General features: G+C 43.8%; 1 protein-coding gene across 1 annotated transcript in view; it reads right to left on the reverse strand.

Moving 5' to 3' along the window:
• CASD1 (CAS1 domain containing 1) overlaps positions 1-15,597 on the reverse strand; it is a 55,851-nt gene extending 40,254 nt beyond the window's left edge. Inside the window, exons 1-2 of the mRNA XM_054020416.1 lie at positions 15,202-15,597; positions 295-391 (exon numbers count right to left, since the gene is read on the reverse strand). Coding sequence (XP_053876391.1) covers positions 295-391; positions 15,202-15,334 — 230 coding nt within the window. The 5' untranslated portion in view covers positions 15,335-15,597. The remainder of the gene's footprint in view (positions 1-294; positions 392-15,201) is intronic.
• Positions 15,598-23,590: the final 7,993 nt, after the last annotated feature.

A 23,590-nucleotide genomic window follows, 5' to 3' on the forward strand; every position in this document is an offset into this window, starting at 1 on the left:
CCACTCTTTATCTATTTATATTTAGTAGCACAATCCTATTATGCTTAGCACTAGACATATAATGAAAAGAATATCTGCCACAAAGGACTTATACTAAGGGCCCTTTTCTGATCTCTGATAAATTATGTATTTCACTGTAACCCATTTAAAAACAATCAGATGCAAGCATGAAGACTGTCAAAAGAGAAAAGGCTATAGGGACTGAAAAGACTGCAGTCCAGTAAACCGATTTCTTACTACCTTCCCCTGTAGAGAACAGAATAAAAATAAAAGAATGTAAGGTGATATCCTTACCTATTTTTATATTTATGCATCATACAACTGTGGGGCTGCCATACTTTTTCCCCAAGAAATCTCCCACTGGAGAGAAGATATTCACATGTATCATCACCTTAAAAAAATTACATTAGAATTAGAATCCAACTACAAAATGTATCATGCAATATCTTAACCACCAACTACTTTATTTTTTAAAAAATAAATAATTGAAGTTTGAACCACAAAAAGATAAGAAATCATTAGCACTAACTAGAGCCAAGTATACTGTAAGGAGGTCCCGCACACACATCTACATGTAATTTTGCCATTTATTGCACCTAACTTCTGTCTGAAAACATTCCTCTGTCCACAGCCAAATGGTGATGATTGCATAATTTCTACTAAGGAGCAGGATGTGACCTGAACTAGAATACTACTTGGACCTCCAGAGTTAAAAGAACAGAGCATCGATCTACTGCGCCACCTAACATCCTACAATTATAACAACATAATGTGAAGTGATTAACGTACTAGTACCCTAATGTAATGCTCTTCTGTAAAGATTTAGCATATACTTTAAGCATTTTATAAGAATCTAAGTCTAAAAAAGAAATGTGCAGGATTATCTGTTTGTATCTGCTTGCTTAAAATGTAATTACTGTACCACATTAAAGCAGGTGGAATTATATCTCAGTGTTTCAGCAGAAAGAGGTTTGCATAGGAATTCTCTGTAGCCTCTGATTCTGCATGCAGTCAGCTCCTTCAGTCTAAAAGTTGCAAACTAAGGGTCAACTACAGAGATGGTGATTTTTTTTCTTCAAGCTCAAGTAAATGAACATCTTAGGTATGAAACCAATAAATAAGGCCTCTTTAAAATTGTTATGAATACCTGGACCTGAAGAAAAGGGAAAGATTTTGCTGCTGTTGCCAAGATATTTTTCCAGTGAATCAATACTGAAAAAGTTACAAGTAGTTCTGAACTTTCTCCCCCAAAAGAAAAAATAAATGATATTCATGGGCACTAGACCTTCATCCAGAAGGATTCCAAAGTGCTTTACAAACTATTTAGGAATCACTGGTTTATAGTCATCCATAAGGTAAAATGCACCCGTTGTTTAGCGGTTCACAGCAGCATTATACAGTAGAAAAATGTAGTTATCTGAACTGAAATTTGTTCTGGACATCAGGATTAGCCATCTTAGTCTTGAGAAGACTACGACGAGATTTTTGGTTATCATTAGCCTAAATCTCAATTGTACATCTGATCCAAAAGAGGACACCAACTGTACAGTGTCCCCAAACGCAAAGAGAAGGCTACCTAATGAATCACCACCATTTCATGAAGAACCTAGGATTTCTTTGGAGGTGTTCTAAGTACTGACCCAGCCAAATCCTGCTTAGCTTGAAAAGTATGACGAGATCGCAGCCTCTGCAGTAACTAACAAAATTCTCACATATGTACACCACACTTTGTTCTAATAGCTTAAACCTTAAACTTGGGTTCACAGTATGGAAAAATCATATAGAATTTTTATGGAGAGCAGAGTTTCAGCAAAGCAAACTGAACACTAGTTTCTTATAGCATAGCACTAGATAGAAGAAAACTAGAGGGTATATTTATTTCAGTAATTTTCTATAACTAAGTTACAGGAAAATCTATAGGAAAGAGATACAGTGTGCTCAAATTGCTTAATATGATCTTAACCACAGATCACTTGAGGATCTGCACTGACAAGAGGCAATGGAAGAGGAAGGAAGAAATAAGCACACTGAATAAAGAAAGGCTATTTTCTTGTCAGAGTATTTTACTCAGATAGCAGCAGATTCACATGGCTATGATGTAGCTGTGGTGGCATACAGAATGGACCCATTTCCTTTTTCTCCCCTGACTAATTTTCATTAGACAGAATTGCTCAGGGTTTGTTTTTAATTTGATATACCTTCCCCAACCTCTATCTTCAGTTTTCTAAGTATAACTTAGAGACAACAACTCATTGGTCCCAATATAGGGTAGTGCTGCTATCACAGAATAGCTGCATGTATTTCAGTGTTGGGTGAAGATATATTAATAAAAAAATTAATAAATAATTAAAATGGACAGTGTATATGAAAGGAGTCTAACTTACATCTCTCCACCCTGAAAATACAGTAGGGTTTTCACAGAATAGCTCTTTTACCTCAAAAATGAATAGTTAAGGCATGCAGTCAAATGATGACTCATGCTATACATTTCTTCTCTTATCCTATGCAAGTTATATCTCCCACCCAATCTAAACTATGCCCCCTTTTGTTCTGAAATAATATTTCAGATATGCTGGATATTCTTCGGAAAAGTAATATGCCACTTAATTAAAAGCTAAAAAACAAAACAAAAAACATTTTTGCATTATATTTCCTAGTTGTTGGGAAAACATGAGATATTTTCAACCTTACTGGTCTTCTAATTTAAAAAAAAAAAAAAAAGTTTTTTTTTTAAAATTTAGTATTAACGATACTCTTGATATATCTATAAATATGTAAAGGTTATATGACATACAAATTGTAAAAAGCATATTTAAGATGAGAATAATAAAGGAATACAAAAGACAGAGAAACCTTTTGATTGAACAAAAACATTTATTAAATTACATTGATTAACTAATAAAATTCTCAGTATATGCACTCTCACATTAGTACAGCCATGACAAAATAAGTGAATTCCTATGAAAGGAAAAACAAAATTTAAGGTATCAAGAAAAAGCTCATATGGGCGAATTCAGCTACAAATGGAAAATTATTTCCTTGTACCATGAGTTCAAATCATACCTAGTCACAATATTAAATAGGTAACAAAATGAATTCATGTCTACTTGCTTTAGACGGGAAAATCACATAAATATCACATAATAGCTCAGTCCCAAACATTTTGCTATATACTCTGTCATGAATATCACATTATATCCTGCAAAATGTGAAATCTACAAATGTCACTAATATGCTTTTTTTGCAGTGTAGCAACATTGTTCTCAGAATAAGAAAGAAAGAGGGAGAAAAAGAAAAGGTTGGTGAGGTAACATTGTTTATTGGACCAATTTATTCTGTTGGTGGAAGGGACAAGCTTTTGAGCTTCAAAGGGCTCTCCTTCAGATCTCAGGTGTTTCCAGGAGCCTTCTTATGTGGGGAGTGAAGAACCACAGATGATGTCACTCCCTGCCTTATATAGCTTTTGCATATGGCAGGAACCCTTTGTTCCAAAGCTTTGTTCCCAGACCAGTCTGTGGAAAAATACTGACATCCCAAGATGGAGTCCAGCATCATGTGGCCTGGTCACATGTCCTTATAGAGTCATAGTAGCCATCACTCACGGGCTGTCTGTAGTGTTCTCAGGAAGGCTCACCAGGTGGTAGATAAGCTTCTCCTATGGCCTATTGTTCTCCCTAATGGCTCACTGCCCTGAATAGGCCCTTCACAACCACTTACCTAGACTGAAAGCATCTGTCTAGTGGGTGTTACCCAGGTGTAACTACATTTGAAATACATATACACAGTCAATATTCATATATTCAGATACAAAAATGATACATGCATAGATAGGATAATCATATTAAGCTAATCATAACTTTTCCAATGACACCTCACATGACTTATCTTGCATAAAATTTCATCGAAATTATGCTATAACCATAACATATCATCACTATGAAGAATATGGGGTGCAGTGGCACACCATTTTTTAAATGGATTATGATGTCCACGGAATTGATGCTGCTATGGGTATATTCTAGAGAGTCTGAGAAAGAGGTTGTAGTTGTTTAAAATTTGTGGTGGAAATCTGTAAGGGAGCTTAGGTCATCTGTCCAAAAGATGAAAATATCGTCTATGTATCTCAAGTATATCATTGATTCTGTGGTGCATTTTTCCAGAAATTCTTCCTCAAGGTGGCCCCTGAAGAGATTGACACATTGGGGAGCCGTCCTAACACCCATGGTTGTTCCCATAGTTGGGACAAAGCATTTGTTATTAAATGTGAAGTTGTTGTGGCAGAGGATGAAATGGATGAGTTTGGCAATGCGTTTAGGGTGGATTTCAGAGCACTGTACATTGCAATTATCATAAATATCCCTACAAAGAACTGAACTTTGTTGACACTGAAAACTAATGGGAGATACATCATGAATACGTAAAAAAAAATTGTTAAAAGTTTTTCTGCTTTTGTATTACTAAATGTGTGCATCTTTCCCAGCCTGCTCTAAACACGGTCCACACACGCACACACTTTATAGCATTTGGTTTTATTAAACAGAAATTTAAATACAAGGTAAAAAGCTCAACTCATTCCTTCTTTCAAGGTGTGGCTGCTCCTAAGGTTCTTATAGTTTATCAGATGTAGGTGGTTCAGATAAACCACCTGCACCACTGATTCAGTAAAACTCAACATCCCCCAGCAGAACGCATTCACAGATAAATGCATGAGCTTGTGACATTGAGGAAACCAGCCAGAAATCCTTGCTGTCATAGTCTTTCATCACTCACTATTGATCCACTTGATTTACACCTAGTTTAGTGGTATGTATCTTAACTCTGTATTTCCTGGTTTTCAGAGGTTTGAACACAGCTGAACTCAACATTCTATTATTTGTATTTATTGTTTGTATTAACATAGCACCTAGAAGCCCTAGTCATGGACCAGGAGCTCATTCTGCTAGGCACTGTACAAATACAGAACAAAAAGATAGTCCCTTACATAAAAAGCTTACATTCTAAGTATGAGACAAGAGACAACAGATGGATACATATAGGCAGATGAGTAAAAGGACACGAGACAATATTTGGTTAACATGACAGACGGTGGTCCCAGCACACTGGCACCCTAACCAATGGCATGTGTTTTTTGTAGGCATCGTGGCAAAGGAGAGTTCTGAAAAGGTTTTGGAAGGAGAATAATGAATTAGTTGTGCAGATATTTATGGGGAGTACTTCCCAAGCGTGAGGAATAGCATGGGAGAAAGCACAGAGGCATTTGTTTGAAAATGTAACCAAGCGTCTGATGTAGGCTGGCAGAATGAGCCCAGAAAAGCATGAGTCAGATTCGCAACATTAACTCTCCATAAAAAAAGGTTTGGGGCAGTTAATAATGCATGTTTTTGTTTTTTTAAACAAAACAAAAAACAAAAAACTCAGCACTTCCATCTTCCACAGATCAGCTATTTCCATTCACTGACTCTCACTCCTGGGCAATGATTAAACTGGTCACAGAAGGCACTGGATGGATGTTAGTCCTTTCAATGAGTCCCTGTATCATCTGTTCATCCCTCAACTCTCTGCTGGTACAGCACAGCACAGCCCATTCCTCCCTCCCCAACCCTCCTCCCCATGGAGGGGTAGGCATCAGTGGAGGCCCTACTGATTGAGGAACTGGACAGAGGATACAGAAACAGTGTAGGGACTAAGAGTCAGTGGGGCATGTTTTAAAGTGGGGACAGAAATGCAGGGTATGGATGTGGGTGGTTTAAGCCAGTTAGAGTAGTTTAGGGTTGTGCTGGACCCTCAGCAGTTGTGCCACAGTGCAACCCTAAAGGATGAAGCATGGCAATGGGCAAGAGCTCTTCCAACCTCCCCTCCCCCCATTGCTCCAATACCCCATATTCCTTAGATTTGCACACACACACGCAATATAAAAATCTGAAAATGTTATGAGCAACTCATGTTAACTGACGCACATCCCTAACCCCTTGAAAAATAATCCAACTAGCTTTTCTTTGTTCACAATCACTCCTATTGTTCAGGAAACAGCCAAAGACCAAAATGACATATCCTAAGTGCTTATTAGCCTTTCATCTTCCCTCTATTTAATTAATGCTCGTTTCCTTCACAATATGTATTTCTACTTTACAGCACTTAAAAACGTTGGCTCTAAAACCAGAAGCTTTGGTCTAGGGGCAAAACTTCCAAAAACAGCCCCAGCAGAATGCAGGAAGAAAGCAGCTAATGTGCATAACACAAATTTCTTTGAAAACTGCTCAGGGTAGGGCTGAAACTCAGAATGTATGCATATGGCTCAGGTTCAATGACCAGAGCATGTCACCTTGAGCTACCCAGTTACTATGACAACAGAGCCCTAGCTTCAACAGATGCCTAGACTTGCTACATAAACACAATTAGTACTTGTGGCACCTTAGAGACTAACAAATTTATTAGAGCATAAGCTTTCGTGGACTACAGCCCACTTCTTCGGATGCATATAGAATGGAACATATATTGAGGAGATATATATACACACATACAGAGAGCATAAACAGGTGGGAGTTGTCTTACCAACTCTGAGAGGCCAATTAATTAAGAGAAAAAAAACTTTTGAAGTGATAATCAAGCTAGCCCAGTACAGACAGTGTGATAAGAAGTGTGAGAATACTTACAAGGGGAGACAGATTCAATGTTTGTAATGGCTCAGCCATTCCCAGTCCTTATTCAAACCGGAGTTGATTGTGTCTAGTTTGCATATCAATTCTAGCTCAGCAGTCTCTCCTTGGAGTCTGTTTTTGAAGTTTTTCTGTTGTAATATAGCCACTCGCAGGTCTGTCACTGAATGACCGGACAGGTTAAAGTGTTCACCCACTGGTTTTTGAGTATTTTGATTCCTGATGTCAGATTTGTGTCCATTAATTCTTTTGCGTAGAGACGGTCCGGTTTGGCCAATGTACATGGCAGAGGGGCATTGCTGGCACATGATGGCATATATCACATTGGTAGATGTGCAGGTGAACGAGCCCCTGATGGTATTGGTAAGACAACTCCCACCTGTTTATGCTCTCTGTATGTGTGTATATATATATCTCCTCAATATATGTTCCATTCTATATGCATCCGAAGAAGTGGGCTGTAGTCCACGAAAGCTTATGCTCTAATAAATTTGTTAGTCTCTAAGGTGCCACAAGTACTCCTGTTCTTCTTTTTGCGGATATAGACTAACACGGCTGCTACTCTGAAACCTGTCATAAACACAATTCACTCTCTTTGGTTCATTAGTTAGGGTCAACCCAATCTGGAGTAGTAATTTTCCAATAACTTCTTTAATTTTGCTCCCCCCAGAAGGGGAGAGGGGGAAAGGGGGACAGTGGATACTGTACAGTGCTGAGATAAATCCTGAGCATGTAAGATCAGTTCAGGGAAGATAAGATCCATAGTTTGAGCTCCAGGTGTGGACAAGTAAATGTTTTAAGAACCAAGTGATTTTGTAAACATGTGATGGGGAGAGGGCGGGGGGGGGGGGGGAGAAAGAGAGAAGGAGGGACAGTATTTGTGCAATCCCTTCCTCAAATGACTCCAAATTTGGACCACTACCCCTGCCTCACAACCCCAAAATGGACAACAATTTTTAAGGCAATTGAGTCAGCACCTGGATTTTGGGACATGACTACACTGCAATCAGGAAGTGTGATTGCAGCATGCGAAGGCATAAGCAGACTAGCTCACTAAGGCTATGTCTACACTACGAAATTAGGTCGATTTAGTAGAAGTCGATTTTTTAGAAATCGGTTTGATACAGTCGATTGTGTGTGTCCCCACTAAGCGCATTAAGTCAGCGGTGTGCTTACACAGTACCGAGGCTAGCGTCAACTTTCGGAGCATTCCACTGTGGTAGCTATCCCACAGTCTCTGCCACCCACTGGACTTCTGAGTTGAGCCCCCAATGCCTGATGGGGCAAAAACATTGTCATGGGTGGCTCTGGGTGCGTGTCGTCAGGCCACCCCCCATCCGTGAAAGCAATGGCAAAAAATCGTTTCTCTCCTTTTTTCCTGGGTTAACCCTGCAGACGACATACCACGGCAAGCATGGACCCATTCAGCTCACTGTCACGGTATGTCTCCTGGCAGCTGCGGTACGGCAGTGCTACAGAGCAGCATCCCCTTACCTTGAGGACGGCAGATGGTGCAATACAATTGCTAGCTGTCATTGTCCCCGCCGCGAGTGCTCCTGACCGACCCTGGTTAGGTTGGTTGGGGGCACCTGGCCAGACATGGGTGCTCCTGGCCAGCCTCGGTGAGGTCGGTCGGGGACGCATGGACAAAAATGGGAATAACTCCAGGTCATTCTCTTCTTTAAGTTTCGTCTAATGGAGATTCAGTCCTGCCTGGAATATCATGCCAGCTGGAGGCTTCTACCTCAGGCTGCTCTCCCAGTCGGCAGCACTGCGCGGTTGCACCTATCCCAGCCTACCCCTTGCTCCCATGGCTCATGAAGCTTGGACAGTAGTAAGGAGCAGTTCAACTATAGGCTGAGCAAGTGCAGAATGGTGGTAGAATGTGCCTTTGGACATTTAAAAGCCCGCTGGTGCAGTTTACTGACTCAGTTAGACTTCAGCGAAACCAATATTCGCATTGTTATTACTGCTTGCTGGGTGCTCCACAATATCTGTGAGAGTAAGGGGAAGACATTTATGTCAGGTGGGAGGCTGAGGCAAATCGCCTGGCCGCTGATTACGTGCAGCCAGACACCAGGGCAGTTAGAAGAGCACAGCAGCGCGCACTGCGCATCAGAGAAACTTTGAATACCAGTTTCATGACTGGTCAGGCTATGGTATGAAAGTTCTGTTTGTTTCTCCTTGATGAAATCCCGCCCCCTTGGTTCACCCTACTTCCCTGTAAGCCAACCACCTTCCCCCTCCCCTTTGATCTCCGCTTGCAGAGGCACTAAAGTCATTGTTGTTTCAAATTCATGCATTTTTTATTAATTCGTCACACAAATGGGGCGCTAACTGCCAAGGTAGCCCGGGAGGGGTAGGGGAGGAAGGAAGCACAGGGGTGGGGTAGTTGTAGGGGCACCCCCTAGAATGGCACGCAGCTCATCGTAGAAGCGGCATGTCTGGGGCTCTGACCGGAGCGGCTGTTTGCCTCTCTGGTGCTTTGGTAGGCTTGCCTGAGCTCCTTAAGTTTCACGCGGCACTGCTGCAGGTCCCTGTAATAACCTCTTTCCTTCATGCCCTTGGAGATTTTTTCAAATATTCTGGTATTTCGTCTTTTGGAACGGAGTTTGGATAGCATGGATTCGTCTCCCCATACAGCGATCAGATGCAGTACCTCCCATTCGGTCCATGCTGGAGCTCTTTTGCAATTCTGGGACTCCATGGTCCCCTGTGCTGATGAGCTCTGCATGGTCACCTGCGCTGTTGATCAGCTCTCTACGCTTGCCAAACAGGAAATTAAATTCAAAAGTTCGTGGGGCTTTTCCTGTCTACCTAGCCAGTACATCTGAGGTGAGAGTGCTGTCCAGAGCGGTCACAATGGAGCACTCTGGGATAGCTCCCAGAGGCCAATACTGTCGAATTGCATCCACACTACCCCAAATTCGACCAGCAGGATCGATTTCCGCGCTAATCCCCTTGTTGGGGAGGAGTACAGAAATTGATTTTAAGAGCCCTTTAAGTCGACAAAAATGGCTTCGTCGTGTGGACGGGTGCAGTATTAAATTGATCTAACGCTGCTAAATTCGACCTAAACTTGTAGTGTAGACCAGGGCTAAGAATAGCAGTGTAGCCACAACAGAACAGGCAGCAGCATGGGTTATCCCCGTGAGTACACACCCAGGGTCCCAGGTGGAATTAGACTTGAATGGCTAGACTACACTGCTATTTTTAGTGAGCTAACTAGATCACGACTAGGTTGCCTATGCCTATACATGCTACAATCACACCTCCTGACTGCAGAGTAGACCTAACCATAGAGCACTGAACAGTAGGCGATTCTAAGGCCTGGTCTACAATACAAACTTACATTGGTGTCATTACATTGCTCGGGGGTGTGAAAAATCCACACCCGAGTGACCTAGTTATATTGACATAATCCCCACTGTAGACAGCGCTATGTCAACAGGAGAGCGTCTCCTGTTGACACAGCTGTCGCCTCTGGCAGAGGTGGATTAACTATGCCAACAAGCGAAGCTCTCTCACTGGCATAGTAGAGTCTTCACTAAAGCACTACAGCAGCGCAGCTGCAGCTTTTTAAGTGTAGACCTGCCCTGAGCCTTAACTATAACAAAGCTGAGACTCCACTATTATGATGTGCAACTGTAACAATCTCCGCTCTCTCACACATACCATGCATCACCAATAGGATGAATCTCAAATACTCATGAATCCCAAGAATACATCCATACAAAAAATAATCCTTTTAACACAGGGATAATTTCGGACCATGGGATTACACCTTCAACATACACTAGCAACTGGGTTTGGATGTTTTAGCTCCTTAGGTCAGCAAGACAGCATGTTCCACGGGATCACTAGAAGTGTTCCCAACATCTGATGTCTATCTTCTATCATTAGACATAAGAACTTCTGTTAACATGTAACAATAGAAGATCTTTTGGAGAGATGGGAGAGTTTGGAGTGGAGCTCCATAAGGGGTGTAGCTCCCAGCACTGGAACCCTATGAGCGCAGCTCCCAGCACTAGTGCACTGTCTACACTGGCGCGTTACAGCGCTGTAACTTGCAGCGCTCAGGGGTATGTTTTTTCACACCCCCGAGCAAGAAAGTTGCAGCGCTGTAAAATGCCAATGTAGACAAGCCCTTACATCTGTCAGATTCCTCCCATGTACAGTTGCAGGATTAGGGCCAAAATTAGCCAATCAGACCGACAATTTCCCATCATTCTCCTACTAACTTTTCTTCCAAACATGCAATCAGAGCAATTTTACCATGTTTCAATGGAAAACAAAATCTAATCAAAAACATTTAGCAAGTACAACATCTCCTCAGTCAAAAGCAGAAAAAGACCATTGAGGCAATAAAAGCTAAAGCGAACATTTACACACATGCTTTACTCATGTGAGTAGTCATGTATTTCTGCAGACTAAGGCAGTGGTTCTTAATCAGGAGTACGCGTATCCGTGGTGGTACACAGAAGTCTTCCAGGGGGTACATCAACTCATCTAGACATTTGTCTAGTTTTACAACAGGTTGCATAAAAAGCACTAGCAAAGTCAGTACAAACTAAAATTTCATACAATTGCTTTTTATATTGCTCTACATACTATACACTGAAATGTAAGTACAATATTAATATTCCAATTGATATATTTTATAATTCTATGGTAAAACTGAGAAAGTAAGCGATTTTTCAGTAATAGTGTGCTGTGATACGTTTGTATGTCTGATTTTGCAAGCAAGTAGCGTTTAAGTGGGGTGAAACTTGGGGTACACAAGACAAATCAGACTCCTGAAAGGGGTACAGTAGTCTGGAAAGATTGAGAGCCACTGGACTAAGGGACAAGGGTGAAAGGACAGGTTAGTCACCAAAAAATTACATAGTATCCAATTACTAGTTAAAAAACATTAAAATTATACTAACCTCCATTCCCCCCTATTTGGAGAACATGATATTGTTTAGTAGTAGTGATCATTATACATTATAATTTCCCCCATCTTCATATGTCTTTACCCATTTTTAGGATTGCCCACTTTTTCATATGCTTTTCTAGTGACTGGCTATTGCCTTTCTTGTCCCACTCTAATGCTCACTGTTTTAACAGTCCACAATACTAGTCTTTACCATCACAGAGAAAAAGTATGTTATTGACTAATTGTCTCCACGTTTAGCACTGCACATTTGACTAAGCAAATCATAAAGGTTTTTGTCCCTTATCTACAGGATCAGGTAATGACCTATTACTTGATTTAGGAAGCAAGCCTCAACATACAAGAAGTCTGAGCCAACAATCTAATCCAGGGGTGGGCAAACTACGGCCCGCGGGCCACATCCGGCCTCCGGGATCGTCCTGCCTGGTCCCCGAGCTCCTGGCCCAGGAGGCTAGCCCCGGCCCCTCCCCTGCTGTTCCCCCTCCCCCGCATCCTCAGCTCGCTCACTCTGCCGCTGGTGCAATGCTCCGGGCTGCGGGGCTGTGAGCTCCTGGGGCAGCGCAGCTGCAGAGTCCAGCCTGACCTGGTGCTCTGTGCTGGGTGGTGGCGGCAGCGTTGCCCGGCTCTAGCTGGGCGGCACGGCTGTAGTGCCGCCAGCCACTAGTGCTCCAGGCAGCGCGGTAAGGGAGCAGAGGGGGTTGGATAGAGGGCAGGGGAGTTTGGGGTGGCGGTCAGGGGGCGGGGGTGTGGATGGTAGTCAGGGGAAACAGGGGGTTGAATGGGGGCAGTGGTTCCGGGGGGCAGTCAGGAAGGAGGGGGGTTGGATGGGGCAGGAGTCCCGGGGAGGGCGCCAGGAATGAGAGGAGAGGTTGGATGGGGCAGCTGGGATCTGGGGGCAGTCAGGGGACAGGGAGCGAGGTGTGTGTGGATGGGGCAGAGGTCCCAGAGAGGCCATCAGGGAACAGGGGGGTTGGATGGGCAGGAGTCAGCATATAGGAGGTGGGGGCCGGGCCACGACCCCCTCCCCTAACCGGCCCTCCATACAATTTATAAAACCCGATGCAGCCCTCAGGCCAAAAAGTTTGCCCACCCCGATCTAGTCCGATGCTCTTTTAAGTACATAATTAATTAAAAGTTTGTTTGTTTTTAATAAGCATAGAAGAGGAATAAAACACATTTTTACTGGCTGTAGCAAATTATTAATGCACAATCTTCTGATTTCTCTCAAAAAAGACACATGCAATCTTCTTAATCTTTTAAGGTTTTATATGATCAGCAGTGCTTGGTGTTATCTAAGAAACTCATATCCACTCCTATGACAGGGTTCTCTCTTCCTCATACAGTTTCAATTTCACTTGAAAACTTGAGAAATTAGCAAAGAGTGATTGTGACGTTGCACTCTATATGATTTTATAAAAATATGCTAATGAGTGTGAATATAAAGTAACTGGAATATGCTTCATGCAAAAGGTCTCTTGTAAGGTATCATTACAAAGCTTATAATCTATTGAGTGTGGTCATCCTATCTGTATAAATGTATCACTCTTGTATCTGAAACTAGAAATATGAAACATAACACTGAGGTCCTATTGTAGTTATGCAAAGTGTGGGCCATTAATGGTGGTTTGGAATCTTGATGGCTCCCATTAACCGGGACAATTGTCTGTAGATGGCTCTGTTTTACTTGCAAGTCTTCCTGTATACGTGTGTGCTGGCAAGTGGGTAATGAAGTCTTACAGTGACATGTTATCATGTCACCTGAACTGGAATCCATCTTTCACCTGGTGTTTTTCCATTTAGAAGGAGGGGTGGGAAACCAGAGAGGTACAAAGGATTCCTGCCTTATGCAAAAGCTATATAAGTGGGTGGAAGAGAACAAAGGGAGCGGCCATCATGAGAAATCCCCTAGTTACCACCTGAGCTGGAACAAGGGCTGTACCAGGGGAAAGGATTGTGCCCAGATAAGGAAGGCATCCAGTCTCTGAAAGAAACTTTTTGAAACATCTCTGAAGATGAGATTTTATCTGTATTCAGTTTTTTATCACTATATTAGGAATAGACTTGCAGGTTTTATTTTATTTTACTTGGTAATTCACTTTGTTCTGTCTGCTATTACTTGAAACCACTTAAATCCTACTTTCTGTATTTAATAAAAATCACTTTTTACTTATTAATTAACCCAGAGTATGTATTAATACCGGGGGTGAGGGGGGGCGGCAAACAACTGTGCATCTCTCTCTATTAGTGTTATAGAGGGCGAACAATTTATGAGTTTACCCTGTATAAGCTTTATACAGGGGAAAACGGATTTATTTGGGGTTTGGACCCCATTGGGAGTTGAGTATCTGAGTGTTAAAGACAGGAACACTTCTTAAGTGGCTTTCAGTTAAGTCTGCAGCTTTGGGGCACGTGGTTCTGACCCTCGGTCTCTCTGTGTTGGAGCAAACTGGTGTGTCTGGCTCAACAAGACAGGGTGCTGGAGTCCCAAGCGGACAGGGAAAGCAGGGGCAGTAGTAGTCTTGGCACATCAGTTGGCAGCCCAAAGGGGGTTTCTGTGATCCAACCCAACACTGTGATTATTCATCAACCTTTTGGAAAACAGCAGACATTTTGCTGGTTTTGATTTGTACACAGACCCCCCCACCACACCCTATCCCTACCCCACCTCTACCCACACAGGGTGTTCATTACATTCCTTGACATCTCTGAAACAGACTGAGCCTATACTGGAAAAATGTGGCCTAGAGGTGAACACCACCACACATAACTGTAAATCCCTTGCAACCCTAGCAACCTATGCAGGTTTTGTAAGGGGGGGGAGGAGGAGAAGAAGTCTGCAAGGTGTTTGAGACCAAGGCACATTTCTGTTGACTGTCTAGTCCAATCTGAACAAAGCCAGGGACTGGTGTATAGCACGCTGGTGCCATCCACCATTTTAAATAGCATCCATGGGAGTTCGGATTCATTCCCTGCCCTCCAAAACTCGTTCCTCTCCCCCCCACGCCTCCCAGTGCCGGCTCAGCTAGGGCTTTCTACTTTCACTCCCCCGCCTCTTAACTGTTTACACTGGAGCGTCCTAGACTGCCAGGTCCTCAGGGCGGGGACCTGCCTAAACACACCAGCCAATTTCAATTACCTCCTGCCAGCCCCTCCCCAGGCAAAAGGTGTCCCCGTCGTGCGCTGCCCTAGTAGGTACAGTCCGTGCGAACAGCTCGGCTCCGATAAAAGTAACGGGGGGAGGAAGATGATGCTCAACTATGGCGAAGTTTAGGAGCCACCCCCCATCCCCATCCCTCAAAGCGGTGTGACACCAGCTTGCGGGCATCAGCCGCGGGACACCCAGCCACCCTGCCCGGACCCTGGGGCGCCCGTTCTGCGCAGGGGGGCTCGGGTCCGTCCCGCGGCTGGTGCCGGGAGCCGCAGCGCCTTACGCCGGGGACAGCACCCAGGTGCCCCTGCAAGGCAGGAGGCGCGGGGGAAGAGCGACCCACAGGATGCCTCCCGCGGCGCTGCGGCGGGTGCCGGCTCCCCCCGCGGACCTTAGCCCGGCTCTCCAGTGTCCCGGGGCTCCTCCCCCGCGGGGCTCCCAGCGCCGTGTCCTCCCCTCACCTCGGTAGCGGCGGAAGGCGGCGTGGCAGGCGGCGAGCAGCAGGACGGCGCCCAGCGCCAGCGCCTTGGCGCTCCTCACGCTGAAGTAGTGGTTGATCTCCCGCTTGCCTAGGGTGTAGGCCAGGGCCGCCATCTTGGCTCCTCCATGACAACAGCGTGCGATGGAGCGAGCGGGCGCAGCGGGGCAGCACTGGGTCTCCGGCGGCGGCGAAGGGGAGAGGAGCCTCCGCTGCTGCCTCCGGCGCCAGTAGCGCCGCGGAGCGGTGCCCGACACCCCCGCGAACGGCGAGAGGACGCCCCCCGCCCAGCCCAGCGCCGCTTCACTTCAGCCGCCAGCAGCGGGCCGTCCCCTCCTTCCCCGCCCCGCGCTGCGCCGCCTATTGCCTCCCCCAGCGCGCCTCCGCCCTGGCCGCGGGGCCCTGCAGCTGCTCCGGAGCATGAGCCAGGGGCGGGGCCCGGGGCTCGGGGCGGGCGGGCAGGCGTGTGGCTGCTGCTGCCGGCGGCTGGGGACAGTTTTCCTGGGCTGACGTTATAACCCGACCCCTTCCCCGGGGCTCGGTGGTGGCCAAGCGGCGCTTCCTGCCCTCGACACCTGCCCAGCAGCGAGGCAGGCACCGCACCTGGGATTGGGGGGCGCTAACATCCTCTGCCCTGAGGTTCCTCACGCTGGAGCACCTAACCTGGGCTGGGCCCGGGCCCCTCCCAAACAGCATGCCCATCACACCCTGAGTGTCTGCAGATAGCTGCAGCCAGAGGTGGCTTCCACCACTCCTGGTTACCAGGTGCAGGGTGCTCCCAACACACTCTCAGTCCTAAACTTCCCCCCCCAAAAACCGTGTGTTCTGCAGTGTGCAGCCCTCTCCTGGGCAGTTCATGTAGTTTAGGTCCATTGCCCCTGTAAGGGAACAATATTCAGCTGTTTGCTGCTTTAATTGAAGTTACCCAAAGTTGAATGGCATAGTTTGATTAAAGACTAAAATAAGTTTATTTAACTTAGGTCAGTACAAGTACAAGGCATTAAAGTAAAAAATGATTATGAGAGAAAAAGATCAAACGCTTTCTAGTCCTATCACTTAAACTAAACTTGGTTCAAGATTAAATTCCTACCACATGCTCCCAGCAATAGGGCTGACCACATTTCAGGTCAGTATCTCTCCCAAAATCAAGTAGCTGCATCCTTTGTTTTCTTAGGGGAGGATACCTTGGGGTGTTTTTGCTCCTCGCTTTATAAATTAGTCTGCCTTTCAAATTCATTTTCCTGAGGAGTAAACAAGGAGGCTCCTGGTGGAAGAGTTTCCATGTTTCTTGCTAAAATACTGATGTTTGTTCTTGCCCCACTTCCTTGCCAAAGAATGGCCATTTGACAGGTGATTGTTCATCTAACTTTGATGACAGCTGGTTAGAGGAATCAGCTTGTCCTTTGTCTTTCAGAAACTGGTTTATCCAGACTTGTCTGATAAACACATTTCAGACCTAATTTTAGCTTATGTTTATACCTTTACATATAATGTTGCTACAAACATTTCACCATGATATTATTGAACAGTGAGTTATTAGTTTTCAAATGATACTTCATACATTTTAAAAAAAAAAGAATATTGTGTACAAAACTTATTAGAATATTGTGTAGGGTGTGAATACAGGGGTGCATTCAGTCACGCACACTCAATAAACAGAGCAAGAATCCTTTCCTCATCTACTGTCAATGCATTTTGCTGAAATTCATAAAGAGATCTAGAGGCACAGATAGCTGGAAAAAAAACCTTGTGCAGTGAAACTAAGAGGTGTGTGTGGCCTAAGTGTATTGGTTAATTTTAGGTTTGGCAGATTAGATTTTTTTCAGTAAGTGTTGCTTTCATCCTACGCACACAAACTGACCAAAAAAAAAAAATTTCATTGATAACAATCAAAATTTACAGATAGGCACAATAAGAAAAATGCTGCTTGAGAACTCAGAGTTTGATTTAAAGATATTTACTTTGTATCTTGTGACATAGGGTGTTGACAATTTGTGTTTGGTTATAAAGCTTTAACTTTTTGAGTCACACTAATTATTGTCTCACACTCCCCCATAATTTTGTACTGTGAAAAATTAAATGGATAAAAATCTAAAAAACAGCTTTAAACCCCATCACTATTATCTCCGAAAGTTATAAAAAAAATTAAATTCTGCTAAACCCGTTTAATTTGTATTATGAGACTCTCTTGTCAGCATCAGGTGCCCATTGTGCTAAGCACTGCATATAGGAAAACACTCTGTCCCAAAGAGTTTACCATCCAAGGCTCCAGTCCTACAAACACTGTACTGCCCAGAGCCCCCATCCCCTCCTGCACCCCGATCCTCTGCCTCAGCCCCAAGCCCCTTCCAACACCCAAACTCCTGCTGCTTCTACAGGGGAGGGGCGCGGTGGTCCGAGACTGCCCCAGCAGCGGCTGATGCAGAAGTCCTGGAAAGTCATGGAATCCGTGACCTCCGAGACAGACTCACAGCCTTAGTCATCATCAATAACAATATGGGCTTTCACACATACCCAAGGCAGGCAATTAGAAATTAACTACAGGCCTGAAAGCGTTGCTTAGTTTTGGAAAAACCTAACTTCTCTCTCTTAAAGAGGTCTCCAGGAAAATTTATGTTTCTGGGATCCCAGAAATCAAAATCTTATTACTAGAAAATGCAGAGCGGTGTCATGCAGTTTAACTCTCTTGACTTGTGTGTTGGGTATGAATTCAGTGGAAAGGGATAGGCAATGTGGAATAATGTGAAAGAATAATGGCTTGTAGTTATGCTGGATCAAAGTCTATAGCTAAGGCTACATCTATACTACCCGTCTGAATCGGCAGGTAGAAATCGATCTCTCAGGGATCGAATTATCGCGTCTCGTCGGGACGCGACATTCGATTCCTGAATTGACGCTTGTACTCCACCAGCAGAGGTAGGAGTAAGCACCGTCGACAGGGGAACCACAGAGGTCGATTTGCCGCCGTCCTCACAGCGGGGTAAGTCGGCTCCGATACGTCGAATTCAGCTACGCTATACGTGTAGCTGAATTTGCGTATCTTAACTCCCCCCCCATCTCCCCCGTAGTGAGGACATAGCCTAAGACAGCTGAAACATTTCCCTCTGAGGAGGTAAATGTCATTATGTATAAAGTCAAGGATAGTTGTTTTTCAGTAAATTGCCTGTTGCAGTGTGAGATGGTTACAAAGCTCAAAGGGGAGCAGCTATTTCATTACTAAACAGCAGTTCTCAGGAATCGGACATTCTTCACATTTGTTAAAACAGAAACAAGTGCCTTCCTCAGTAGCAGCTTCCTCTATTTGCTTAACTCTGGAGAGGGGGTTAGATCCTCCTCTGGTGTAAATATACCTACTTCCATTGACTTCAATAGTGCTACAGTGATTTACACCAGCTGAGGATCTGGTCAATGTGTTTTGAAATATTTTAGAGAGCTTACCTGTTCAGTATTGCTAAGCATCAGTAACAATAGTAGGCCATTATAAACCTTGTTCCGAAGGCCATTGATGCATACTATTCAGACTCTAATCACTTACACTCTAACAAGACTTAGCAATATTCTGGGCACTTGGCTCTCTGTCCCCCCATTGGCAATCACCAGCTCCTGTTAGGCACTGTTTGGGTTTGGGAAAAGGGAGGAATTGAAATCCCTGTGTCCCTACCAGAGAGCCAGTCTAACTCCCACTGAATGGGAATATTTCCATGGGCTTCAGTGGGAGTTGGATTGAGATCCAGATACTGAAGCAATTACTCTACTCCTAACTCCTCTGAAATAAAAAGAGATCACAGTCCTTTTCTCTGATATGTCCCAGTAGCAACTACCCGGCTTAACAGTCTCAACAGCTAATTCCAGTTATCTTAAATGAAATCAGATAACACTGTCATGCTGTAGATAACAGAGAGAAAGGCAGAAAATAAAGATTTTAGAGTGGTAGCCCTGTTAGTCTGTATCAGCAAAAAGAACGAGGAGTACTTGTGGCACCTTAGGGTACCGGTGATCAGCGGGTAGCAATCGATCTATCGGGGATCGATTTCCGATCGCTCTCCCGTCGACTGCTGAACTCCAGCTCGGCAAGACGCGGAAGCAAAGTCGACAGGGAGCTGCGGCCATTGATCCCGCGCCACGAGGATGCAAAGTAAGTGATTCTAAGTCGATCTAAGATACGCAACTTCAGCTATGAGAATAGCGTAGCTGAAATCGACGTATCTTAGATCGATTCCCCCCCCCCCCCCCCAGTGTAGACCAGGCCTTAGAGACTAACAAATTTATTTAGGCATAAGCTTTCGTGGGCTAAAACCCACTTAATGGGATGCGTGCAGTGGAAAATACATTAGGAATATATATATACACAGAGAACATGAAAAAATTGGTGTTGCCTTACCAACTATAATGAGACTAATCAATTAAGGTGGGCTATTATCAGCAGGAGAAAAAAAACTTTTGTAGTGATAATCAGGATGGCCCATTCCAACAGTTGACAAGAAGGTGTCAGTAACAGGAGGGGGAAAATTAGCATGGGGAAATAGTTTTTACTTCGTGTAATGACCCATCCACTCCTAGTCGTTATTCAAGCTTAATTTAATGGTGTCCAGTTTGCAAATTAATTCCAATTCTGCAGTTTTTCGTTGGAGTCTGTTTTTGAAGTTTTTTTGTTGGAGAATTGCGACTTTTAGGTCTGTAATTGAGTGACCCGGGAGGTTGAAGTGTTCTCCGACTGGCTTTTGAATGTTATAATTCTTGATGTCTGATTTGTGTCCATTTATTCTTTTGCATAGAGACTGTCCGGTTTGGCCAATGTACATGGCAGAGGGGCATTGCTGGCACATGATGGCATATATCACATTGGTAGATGTGCAGGTGAACGAGCCTCTGATGGTGTGGCTGATGTGACTAGGTTCTATTCTGGTGTCCCTTGAATAGATATATGGACAGTTGGCAACAGGCTTTGTTCCAAGGATAGGTTCCTGGGTTAGTGTTTTTGTTGTATGGTGTGTGGTTGCTGGTGAGTATTTGCTTCAGATTTGGGGGCTGTCTGTAAGTGAGGACTGGCCTGTCTCCCAAGATCTGAGAGAGTGAGGGATCGTTCTTCAGGATAGGTTGTAGATCCTTGATGATGCGCTGGAGAGGTTTTAGTTGGGGGGCTGAAGGTGATGGCTAGTGGCGTTCTGTTACTTTCTTTGTTGGGCCTATCCTGGAGTAGGTGACTTCTGTGTATTCTCCTGGCTCTGTCAATCTGTTTCTTCACTTCAGCAGGTGGGTAGGGTACTTTTAAGAACGCTTGATAGAGATCTTTTAGGTGTTTGTCTCTGTCTGAGGGATTGGAGCAAATGCGGTTGTATCTTAGAGCTTGGCTTTAGACAATGGATCGTGTGATGTGGTCTGGATGAAAGCTGGAGGCATGTAGGTAAGTATAGCGGTCAGTAGGTTTCCGATATAGGGTGGTGTTTATGTGACCATCGCTTATTAGCACTGTCGTGTCCAGGAAGTGGATTTCTTGTGTGGACTGATCCAGGCTGAGGTTGATGGTGGGATGGAAATTGTTGAAATCATGGTGGAATTCCTCAAAGGCCTCCTTCCCGTGGGTCAGATGATGAAGATGTCATCAATGTAGCACAAGTAGAGTAGGGGTGTTAGGAGATGAGAGCTGAGGAAGCGTTGTTCTAAGTCAGCCATAAAAATGTTGGCATACTGTGGGGCCATGCGGGTACCCATAGCAGTGCCGCTGACTTGAAGGTATACATTGTCCCCAGATGTGAAATAGTTGTGGGTGAGGACAGAGTCACAAAGTTCAGCCACCAGGTTTGCCGTGACATTATCGGGGATACTGTTCCTGACGGCTTGTAGTCCAAAATAAAGACGTAGCTAAACAGAGTTACACCTTCTTACTAAATATCACTGGGTGGACAATAAGAATATGAAGTTATTATTGCTATACACTGTAACTCTGGCATAGCAGAAAGCGCTTATTTATCTCACAGATCAAGGGCTGTTTCAGTTCACTGTCTCAGCAGGCCATCCTGGAAGTCCCCCAGGAAACCATGCATGAGTATTCAGAGGAAAATCTTTAAGTGTTCTTCTGTCTGTTCATGTGCAGATGAGGGGTTTACCCAGCTCAGTATATCATTTTAAGATGACTTATTTATTGAGGCAATATACAATTGTTGTCTTCCTGTCACGCAAACCAGTTATGTATTATTTGTCCTGTAGTAGTGCCTAGGGGACTCAGTCACAGACTAGCTAAGCATTTTACAAACACAGAACAAAATGGTAGTTTCTGAGCTGAAGATCTTACAGTCTAAGTAACTTCATTGGGATAATTTGTATGTCTAAGATTGAAATATTGTATGGATTGAAGAAAAATATCTGTTCCTGTTTTTATAGAGATACTGGTTGGCATTTTATAAAAAAAAGTTTCCACTGCTTCCATCTTATACTTTTGATCTAAGAGCTGCCACCAGTGAGTAGTTGTAAGTTTGCATAAAATCTCATTTACAACAGGTAGCTCTTTGTTGCAGCCAGTCTTACTGTCATGTAGCATCACTATACCACACCTAAGAATTAGAGTCACAAACATGATATAAAAAATGATAATTCATATCAAGCAGGATGGATACTATCTGCCAGATACACCAAGAGACTGACGCCAGAAGTGAATTACTATTGATTAGAAGAAACACTGCAATTTCTATAATCTTAGTACCTTATTTCTCTATTTGCAAGTAAACTTACCAATACTGAGGAGTATGACAGACCCTCTAGTAAGTCAAAGCTGAGCTTTTGGTTTGTAAATGCTTGTTCTTAGCATTGCTTCTCCTCTACTAACTAGATGAAAGTGGTAAAAAACACTGCAGGCAATTATTGATTTTCTGAGGCCCCCTACACTTCCTTGAACTCAAAGACTTTACAGATTGTCTTTGTCCAGGTCTGTCAAAGAACCATTATTCTGATAATCTATTAATTGTCTGACCAAGTAATATGTTCAGCCTCAACGAGCTTTCGGGATCATCAGTACTAGACAGGTCTACTTTAAACAAAATGTTACTCTTGCTCTGACTGTTAACATGGCATCTCAGACTGTTCTTTTAGATAAGCAGTTGCCAAAGTGTGGGCCATGAAGCACTTTTTGGTGGTCAGTACAGAGCTAAGTTATTTAATTCTGGCTCCTCCCTCTTGTCTCCACCTGTTTCTACAGACACCAGGCTTTCAAAGAAGAGCCGAAAACTTATAAAAGGATCTGGAAACAAGACAGATAAAACAGTCTCCCTGCCTCCACATTAAATTAATACTAACACACACACACACACACACACACACACACACAAAAGGGAGGAGGAGGAGGAGCAATCTCATTGAACAGGAGGCACTATTAGAAGTTGTCAATAGGAGAGGAACATCACAGGCAGAAGGGAATCAGGTGGCACATCAAGGGCAGCAAGGAAGAAGAGAACTCAGCGTCAGTAAAATATGTACAATAAGGGCTTGTCTAGACTTACGCGCTGGTTCGGCGGCAGGCAATCGAACTTCTGGGTTCGATTTATCGCGTCTTGTCTGGACGCGATAAATTGAACCCAGAAGTGCTCCCTGTCGACTCTGGTAATCCTGCTTGGCGCGAGGAGTACGCGGAGTTGACGGGGGAGCCTGCCTGCCGCGTCTGGACCGCGGTAAGTTCAAACTAAGGTACGTCGACTTCAGCTACGTTATTCACATAGCTGAAGTTGCGTACCTTAGTTCGAATTGGGGGGCTAGTGTAGACCAGGCCTAAGAGAAAGTCACCAGGTAGCAGAAAGACAAACAGGGGAATGGACAAGATCAGAAGGAATGGCAGAGCAAAGAGAGATAGTATGATTAATTTTCTTCAAAATGGATAAAATACATGCTAGATTAGACAGATATGTCACTATTTTAGCATGCACCTTGGATTTCTCAGCACCTATGTCCTATGTCACAGCTAGCTCCTATTCCTTGAGGACCTGATCTCGCCCCCCCAATTAAGTCTATAACAAGATTTCCTTTGATTTCAAGTATAGGTGGTTTCTTTTAAAGGACACATTTGATTTTGTGCACAATACTAGAAAACCCTCCTTATTTTGGGCTATGTGATGTGTACTTTGAACCCTCAGCGTAGGTGGATATTCATGTTGGCTCCTTCAGTCCACATTTTCCTGTTCCTCAAGTCTTGCCTATATGAGAAAGTTGCACCAGTTTAACTTAAATAATTTTAAAACTTATTTAGTGAAAACAATAAGATTCTTCTTTAGACACTCTTATTTCAGAGAAGATGTGGCTTATTTCTATTTTGTTTAAGTCTATTCTTAATTGAATTTAGATAACTGAAATAATCACTGTTAAACTGAACTAAGAATTTCTCCACA

Source organism: Malaclemys terrapin, chromosome 2 (genome assembly GCF_027887155.1).
Source record: "Malaclemys terrapin pileata isolate rMalTer1 chromosome 2, rMalTer1.hap1, whole genome shotgun sequence".
Classification (NCBI taxonomy): domain Eukaryota; kingdom Metazoa; phylum Chordata; order Testudines; family Emydidae; genus Malaclemys; species Malaclemys terrapin.